An 8,960-nucleotide genomic window follows, 5' to 3' on the forward strand; every position below is an offset into this window, starting at 1 on the left:
GGTTTTTTTTCTCTCCTGACATTATATCCAATTTTCTATTAATATTTGCCTTGATTTTACCCTTCTCTGACTGACTTCTTTTTTTCTTCAATAAATTTTTATCATTTGCACTCTATTTTCTAGTTTTTACTGCAGTCCTCAGGGGACATAATTTATCCATTCCCACTCACCCAGCCTTCAGGCATTTTTCCAGCTGTTGCACCTTATTTCCCATGGTCAGAACCACCCTGTTCTCTAAGCACCATATCACATAAAACACCCTTATATTAAAAAATTCACAGCAGTACTCACAATAAATAAAAGTAACGTTACTCTGTTCACAACCTGGAAACAAGCTCTGTTGAACAAGCCTTTCTGAAGCTTAAAAGATGGTGCTGTTATAAACTAATATAAACTGCTTAAAACCTTAACTAATCCTAACGTAATCCTGACCAATTAGAAAGTGTTAATTTGGCTACCAAAAATCAGACTAATTATCTCTATTAATTAAATTCTTTCTCCCTTCAGGTAATTAAGGACAATACTCGACAATGAAAGAAGTTTTAAGGTGCCTAAATTCCTTATAGCCTTTGTTTGAGTAACTTTCTGAGCAAAAAAGAATTTCAGAGCTTACTGAGCAGCTGTGTGTTAACAGTGTGGAAACATAAACCAGGAACACAAAAACCAGCCAGTGACTAAATTTTCACACCATGTATTTTATTGACATCTTTGCTTATTCAGCCCTCAGTCTGAAAAATAATTTTAAGTAAGACTCAGTTTATTTATGAGATCTGGAGTGAGTTTGTAAGAACAACTAGCAAGTTCTGAAGTTAGCCATGATCTACTGCACAAAAGAGGGGAGGTCTTAAACCCTAACTGAGCATTCAGAATCTGTTATTTTTCTCAGTGTTTTTCCTTTTACTAAAAAGAACCACAAATGTGGACTGATTGTATGGCTGAATTCAGTTGAGGCATAAACAAGTCCAACTCCACCTGAAGTAAGTAGGAAAAAATTTATACCACGGTCAAATCGCTGTCCCATGTTGGAAAAGGATATTGTTCACAAGGAATAATTAGAAAACCATGAACAAATATACAGTGGATAGGTGCATTTATATTTACCCTAGCTTAGCTGAAATAACATTACCAGGAATAGTAATTCCATTTTATTTGAGATTCTATTTTAGCAAGCTGTGTATAAGCTTATATTAGTGCTAGTTCCTACCATAAACAGTTTATGACAATAAAGGCTGCTTTTTTGATTAAAATGAGACAAAAAGGGAAATGCAGAGGCAGAGACCACAAATAGCAGTGTGGTTTCCATTGCATTAGCACTCTTTTCTCCTTTACTCTGTAAGTTAAAGATGTAATGATCCCATAACTATTCTATCACCCAAACTGTTGAAAGGTTAGTGAATTTTGTCAGCTGTAATACACTCAGAATTCTGTCTGAAGATGTGGTAGGTGTGCCTGTATGTGCTCACACTACGGGCCCAGGAGAGTGTATTTTTGGCCTTTTTTTTTTTTTTTTTTTTTTTTTTTTTTAAGTTTTACATTTAGATACACCCTATAAAAACAGGCTTTGCAATAAACTGAGGTAGAAGAGCCCTCCTGGAAAGGATACTGAACATGGACAAAAAGGTTTCTATAAATATTCGAATTCAGACAAAATATGACGTGGAAACAAACTTGGAAACCAAAATCCTGAACAATGATTAAATTGTACTTCCTTATAATAAAAACGCTTTTAATTTGAAATCCGATTGTTTGGCTTCTTTTGAAACAGGAGTTTTAAAATTTAAAGTTAAGAAGGGCCCTTAAAAAAAATCCTTTCTCTATTTAATTAGCCTGCATTCAGTGCAGAGTTACAGATGTCCCTGGGGCACAGTGGTACGGGCAGGGCTCAGCTGAAGGGCGCCGTGAGAAAGCTCCAGCATGAAGTCCCGGTTTGACAAAGCAGCAGCTCGGGCAGGCTCCGCCGCGGGCAGTGCGGCAGCGCCGCGAACACCGAGCGCCACAAATACACACCTGGCGAGGAGCAGAGCGGGCTGCGGGAGGGACCGCGGACAGGCTGGTCCGGTTTAACCCCCGGGAAGGGCACACGCCATCTCCCCTCGCGGGCAGCGAGACCCCCGGCTCCTCACACCTGCGGGGCCGCCGCCTCAGCGCACAGCTCCGCTCGCAGCGTCCTCTCGCACGGCCGAGCCGCCTCACGCCGCGCTCTCTCGGCGCCGCAGCCCCGCCAGCACCGGCCCCGGCCCCCGTCAGGGCTCTCGCACAGCCGGCTCATGCTGGCTCCCACAGCCCCGCAGCCGCCGCAGCCGCGCTCTGCCTCGCACACATCACACGGACACGGGGCGCGGACACACGGATCTCACACAGACATCACACACATGGATCTGCCACACGCATCACATGTACACGGATCTCACACATACACACGGATCTCACACAGACATCACACACATGGATCTGCCACACGCATCACATGTACACGGATCTCACACATACACACGGATCTCACATACACTGCTATCTCCTACATACACATGGATCTCACAGGCACACGATCTCTCACATACACGGATCCCTCACAAACACGGACCTCACACACACACGGGTCTCTCACAGGCACACGGATCACCCACACACACGGATCTCACAGGCACACGGGTCTCTCACATACACACGGACCTCATACACACACGGGTCTCTCACAGGCACACGGGTCTCTCACATACACACGGACCTCACACACACACGTATCTCACAGGCACACAGGTCTCTCACATACACACAGATCACCCATACACACGGATCTCACACTCGGGCATCTCTCCCTCTCACTCGCCCCTCACGGCGCTGCCCGCTCTTTCTGTGAGGCGGCGCGCGCTCTGCGCACGGCCCAGGGGGCGCTGCGCCGCCTCCCCCTCAGGGCAGCGCGCGAAGCCGGCGGCGCGCGCCGCGCGCCCTTCCCGCCCGGCGCCTCTCGCGAGAGCTGGGCACGCGCGTGCGCGGCCCCGAGCGGTGCGGGAGGAGCGGCGGCGCTGAGGGGCGGCCGGGCGGGCCGGGGCCGGCGCCACCATGAGCGGCACCCTGGCCAAGATCGCCGAGATTGAGGCGGAGGTACCGCACCGCCGCCCTCCGCCTCCCGCGGGACGGGCCGGGCGCGGAGCACTGAACGGGGCGGACGCGGGGCTCGGGCCGGGGAGGGGCACGGCCGCTGGGCCGCGCCGTGGAGGGGTGGCGGGGCCCTGTCCCCACACGTCGCGCCGGGGCCGAGGGCGGCAGAGCCGGCCCGGTGTGAGCCCTCGGTCCTGTGCCCTTGCAGATGGCCCGGACGCAGAAGAACAAGGCCACCGCCCACCACCTGGGGCTGCTGAAGGCCCGTCTGGCCAAGCTGCGCCGGGAGCTCATCACCCCCAAGGGAGGCGGCGGCGGCGGCCCCGGGGAAGGTGCGTGGTCTGTGCAGGAGCTGGCGAGGTGCGGGAGGCGTGACGGAAGTCGATCTGACTGGGAGGCTCTTGACCGCACAAATCTGTCATATTATCTGCTAAACAGTCATAGAATCACAGAAGGGTGTGGGTTGGAAAGGACCTTTAAGATAGTTTCGTTCTATACCGCTGTCATGGCGAGGACACCTTCCACTAGATCAGGTTGCTCGGAGCTCTGTTTAACCTGGCCTTGAACACTTGCGGGGATGGGGCAGCCACAGCTCCTCTGAGCAGCCTGTTCCGTCCTCGCTGTCTCTCGTGCTACCCGGTACAGGACCTCTAATCATGATCTGTGGCCTTTCCTAGGGCTGTGGGGTGGAGCCCTTCTTGAAGTGTAGATGCAAATGCTTTTGTATTTTGGCTGATACAATCTTTGCAGAAATCTTAAGGTTTCTACACGAAGAAGCACCTTTACAGCAGCCATCTGTTTTTGTATATAAAAGGTGAATTGCCTAAGCTGCAGTGCTTAAAGGAAATGTTCCACTTACACTCAAGTCCAATACAGTCCACTGTGAAGCTTTGCAGCCAAGACTTTGTTAGACAGGTACATGTCCTGAAATGTTACAAAGTGATCCAAGACAATAAAGATCGTGAACAAGCAATTTCCCACTCTCATTCCTCCTCTAGGAAAGCTTACTTGGCTTTTGTTCAGGCAGTATTAAAAATAATAGTGTGTCTGCTGTCCAGAACATTAGAAGATAGAAAATGTCAATCATTAGACCAATATTTCTACTCCTTATTTGCAGGTTTTGATGTTGCAAAGACAGGTGATGCCCGCATCGGGTTTGTGGGTTTTCCATCAGTGGGAAAATCTACTCTTCTGAGTAATCTTGCTGGGGTGTACTCTGAGGTGGCAGCCTATGAATTCACCACACTGACCACTGTGCCTGGGGTCATTAGGTACAAAGGAGCCAAGATCCAGGTGAGATCCTGTGTCTGTGGGGCTGGGATGGGCTGTGCAGGTGCTCTTAGGGCTGAGCAGTCTGGCATGACATTAGGTTAGAAGGGATGTGTGGAAGTGCTTGAGAATACCTTGGAAATATTTCCACGAGGTGTGGATTTTTCCCTGCTTTTCGCTTTGCTCTGGGAAGAAGTTCCTGTGGTAATTCTGATCATTCCCTGTGACCTGTTCCACTGTACAACAGGGCTCATGGGATAATGCAATATACAACAACCAAATGGGAAACAGTCTTGTCACACTCTCTTCAGATTTGCAGTGGAGTCAGGTGGTTTAGAAGGGTAAAAGTAGGATTGATTTAATGAAGAATACTTTTCTCATGTGATACTTTCCTTCCTGTGAACAAATAGCTGCTTGATCTGCCAGGAATTATTGAAGGTGCCAAAGATGGTAAAGGCAGAGGCCGGCAGGTCATTGCAGGTGAGTATGTTAGAGCTGCAGAGAGCAGCCTGTCACTGGTTCATTGAACACAGGACAGAGAATGAAGGGTGGAATCACTGTTTCTGATGTCTCTAAAAAGCTGCATTGTGTGCTGGACTTGAGCTGCCTGCTGAGAAGCAGTAGCTGCTTTCTTATTGTTGTTTTCAGTTCTGGCTTTGTGCACTTGCTGGGTTTCTGCCCTGCACTGACACTTCAGTGAAAGCACATTGCCAATTTTGCAGGCAGATGTGATCCCATCCTAAACAAGGCTGCTGTTTTCATTTCCTCAGCCAGTTAATTGTCCTCAGTTAGGTGTCTCAATGGAGACAGGAAGGTTTATTCCAGCCTCTCTCACTCTTACAGCATGTGAAGGTCTTATCAGTGATGCTTGGCCAGCACCATAAACGTCAGTCCTACACTGGCATTTAAAAATAACCACTATGCTCCCCCTCAGGGGTTCCATAGTGTTGTCAGTCCACCCAGCCTTACTGTGGTTGTTTTGTCTCAGGTTGTGTGAGCATGCTTTTTGAGAGGTGACTTTGTTTTTCTGATTCTCAGTTGCTCGAACCTGTAATCTTATTCTGATTGTTCTGGATGTGCTGAAACCCCTTGGCCACAAGAAAATCATTGAGAATGAACTGGAGGGATTTGGAATTCGTCTGAATAGTAAGCCCCCCAATATAGGCTTTAAAAAAAAGGATAAAGGCGGCATTAACCTTACAGCTACAGTAAGTTGGAAGTTTTCTTTAACCAAAATTAACAAATTGCTTGAAGAAAGAGGCATTTGTAGTTGATGGCATGTGTGGGACCATGACTTCTGTAGGAGCTGGACTGCTGCACTGTGCTGCAGTCAGTTACTTTCCTCAGGGGCCATCCACACCTCTCCTAGAGCCTGACCACTGCTTTGCCCTCAGAACAGAGCCTCGGTTGCTTTCCACACATAACAAGTTTGAGATTCAAAGGGGAGTGTGCAAAAACTGCCTCCTACTTGGTGGCTACAGTCTTCTTCTGGAGAGGATTGCTCAGAGTTTTAGGCCTTGCAACCCTTTGACCTGAATCTTTAAAAGCAAAGAAATACAGAGATACCAAAAGTTAGAACTCTGTGCTCTAAGTACCCAAAGTGTGCTTGTCTGGGCTCTGAACTAGAGGATACCTGGGTTTGTGTTACATCTGGTCCCAAACTGAAGGGAAACGCTGCTTCTGCAATGTCTGATTGCAGCTCTCAGTGGCATTAATATAAACAAAGCTGTTAGGATTTAGGTCTGTTTTTCCCTCTCCTCAGACCAGCTCTGGTGAAATCAGTCACATCCAGTAACTTAAAGGCAGCTCTTCTTTCTCGTAATGTGCATGCGGTGGTTGCTAGGTGACAGCACTGTTAATTGCAATGCCTGCTTTGCCTGCTGGCTCTGCCACTCCTGAGCTGTGTGTGTGTGTTCAGTGTCCCCAGAGCGAGCTGGATACCGAGACAGTGAAGAGCATCCTGGCAGAGTACAAAATCCACAACGCCGACGTCACCCTGCGCAGCGACGCCACCGCCGACGACCTCATCGACGTGGTGGAGGGGAACAGGTACTGCTGCCTGTGCCACACAGAACAGTTGTCTTGGCTTTGCTTCCCACAGAGCTGAGCCAGCAGTGTGCCATCAACACAGGGATCAGCTTTTTAAAACATTTTTTTCTTCGCAGCATGCTGCTGTCAGCGTGCTCTGACAATTTCTTTCTCTTTGCAGGGTTTACATCCCGTGCATTTATGTCCTAAATAAAATTGACCAAATTTCCATTGAAGAACTAGATATCATTTACAAAGTACCCCACTGTGTACCCATATCTGCTCATCATCGCTGGAACTTTGATGATCTGCTGGAGAAAATCTGGGACTACTTGAAACTAGTCCGAATGTGAGTCGAAATTGGTGCTTTCTGTGGAGTTAAGTGTGTGGCTGAGACTGAAAAAGATCACAGGAATGGATGAGGAATATTTCATAATGCTTTTCCATTAACTGGTGTTTCTATTAATTTAGCTGTTGTGTGATAGCCAAAAATGCTGTTTGGAATTTGTAGGGGAATTAAATGAGAACCTTGTGAAACCAAGACCAAAGCACATCTTAAAAAATTCCTGAAAACATGGAACTCTTGTCAAACGTTGTGGAAACTCTGTGATTCCAGTGTAATCATCTTTTCAGTCTGTCATGGATGCAGCTCTCTTGACAGAACTTAGTTCCTCATCTAGAATTTCAGATATTTTTACTACAAGTTACTCCAGGTTTACCTCATAATTCTCAGGCATTTTTGGATGAATTCATAAATGAATTCACTAATACTCACAGTATAGTACTTGTTCTATTTTAAATTTATATCTTCTTGTAATAATATAGAATATATTGTGAAAAGGCATTTCACAATCACTTGTATCTGTGGTCTAAATATGCTGTAGACATCGGGTGCTTTTTCTAATATGGGTTGAGGTTTTCACAGAAAAAAAAGGCAAGTTGGAACCATAATACTGAAGATGTTCTTTTCCAACAACTGTTGTCATCTGGCTTTTTTTTAAAGCCCCTTCAGAAAGCTCACAAGTGAGAAACCTTTGCAGTTACAGTGAGGTCCCACTGCAGCCACTGGCTGCCCAGAGGCATTTTCAGCTTAGGTCCACCAAACATTTGTATCCATTGTCACACTGGAGCAGTGGGACTTGGCCCACTGGGGGGGACAAATCACTGATGAAATACCCTGATGGGCTTGAAAAATAAAGTTTTGGTATTGACTGATGGTTCCATCTGTGTTACAGCTACACCAAGCCCAAAGGGCAGCTCCCAGACTACACCTCTCCTGTGGTACTGCCTTACTGCAAGACCACAGTGGAGGATTTTTGCATGAAGATCCACAAAAATCTCATAAAAGACTTTAAATAGTAAGTATTATTGTAAAAAATATATAGAGTAAAAAATAACTTGCCTTCAGGTATATTTTTCATCCTCTTCTAAATTAGAAGGGAATACCAGGACCTTTTTTATTTTAAATTGAATAAATCTTCCTATGATAATCAAACTTAGTACTGCAGTTGCTGTATTTGATATTCTCATGCTCTTTCCTACATAAATGTCCTCTGTGGAGAAAAATTTATTTTGCTATTTAAAAGTAGCTCTAGTTAGAGCCCTGTAAGCCACTGTCCCATGCACTTGGGTGCTCAGGACAACTTTGGGCTTTGTTCTGCTTCTAACCCTGCTGCACACCAACCACTCAGCCAGGTACTTGTAGGGGGATAAAAATAGCTCTGAAGCATTGCTTTCTCTATTAGCTTTGTGACAGAAATAGCTGCTGTTCTGCTTGCATATCATACTTCTAAGCCTTTTAAATGTGATTTTTCTTCTTTCAGTGCACTGGTCTGGGGTTCATCTGTTAAACACAACCCTCAAAAAGTTGGTAAAGACCATACTCTTGAAGATGAAGATGTTATTCAGATTGTGAAGAAATAAAGTTATTCTTACACGGTTTGTTGCTGTGCCTGAAATTTGTCATTAATTGTAAGTGACACCCCCTCCCTCCAGTTCTGATTTAGAAATATTTTATTCTAGTACCTTGCTGCATGGTAAAGGTGATGTTTCTGGCCAGCTTACACTGCAGGGGCTCGTTCCAGCAGAACTTCAGGATGAAAAACTCTGGTTCTGTACTTCCACAAGGGCAAAATCTTACAAGGAGCTTTGATTGCAGGGATAAGGTTCTGCTGCATGGACAGGTCTTTCCAAATTAGCAAAAAGTGCACACATCAGGAATTATTTTGTTCTAAGAACAAAACATGAAAAGCAGAGGCTGGAGAGCCCTATCTTATGAAACAATGCTGGAGGACAGAGTTCCAGCTGCCTTTATCTGAAAGTGTTCTCTTGGAATACCTCCAGGCTATTAGTAGTGCTGCAGTTGTGGAAAAGCTGGGCAGTTCTGCTCGGGAGCAGTTGCTATTTCAGTTGTTTAGACTAGTGGAAGAGAGTTAGCTGCTTCTGTCTGTGTGACTGAAGGCTTTTAAGTTTTTTTAAAGGCATTTCCTGCCTAGGTAGGGAAGTCAGGTGCCCAAGAGAAGCACACTGCTCTTAGAGTGGTTCAGTTGCTTAACAGAGAT

The 8,960-nt window shown here is 46.2% G+C and overlaps 1 protein-coding gene across 1 annotated transcript; it reads left to right on the forward strand.

Annotated features, from left to right (window-relative positions):
• The first annotated feature begins 2,948 nt into the window (after positions 1-2,948).
• On the forward strand, positions 2,949-8,340 carry DRG1 (developmentally regulated GTP binding protein 1). The gene is made up of 9 exons (XM_063416025.1): positions 2,949-3,105; positions 3,311-3,434; positions 4,220-4,395; positions 4,782-4,851; positions 5,410-5,579; positions 6,290-6,420; positions 6,581-6,748; positions 7,635-7,757; positions 8,223-8,340. The coding sequence occupies exons 1-9, from the start codon at positions 3,064-3,066 to the stop codon at positions 8,320-8,322; spliced, it is 1,104 nt and encodes a 367-aa protein (XP_063272095.1). The 5' UTR covers positions 2,949-3,063; the 3' UTR covers positions 8,323-8,340.
• Positions 8,341-8,960: the final 620 nt, after the last annotated feature.

This window comes from Prinia subflava, chromosome 19 (assembly GCF_021018805.1).
Source record: "Prinia subflava isolate CZ2003 ecotype Zambia chromosome 19, Cam_Psub_1.2, whole genome shotgun sequence".
In the NCBI taxonomy this organism is placed as follows: domain Eukaryota; kingdom Metazoa; phylum Chordata; class Aves; order Passeriformes; family Cisticolidae; genus Prinia; species Prinia subflava.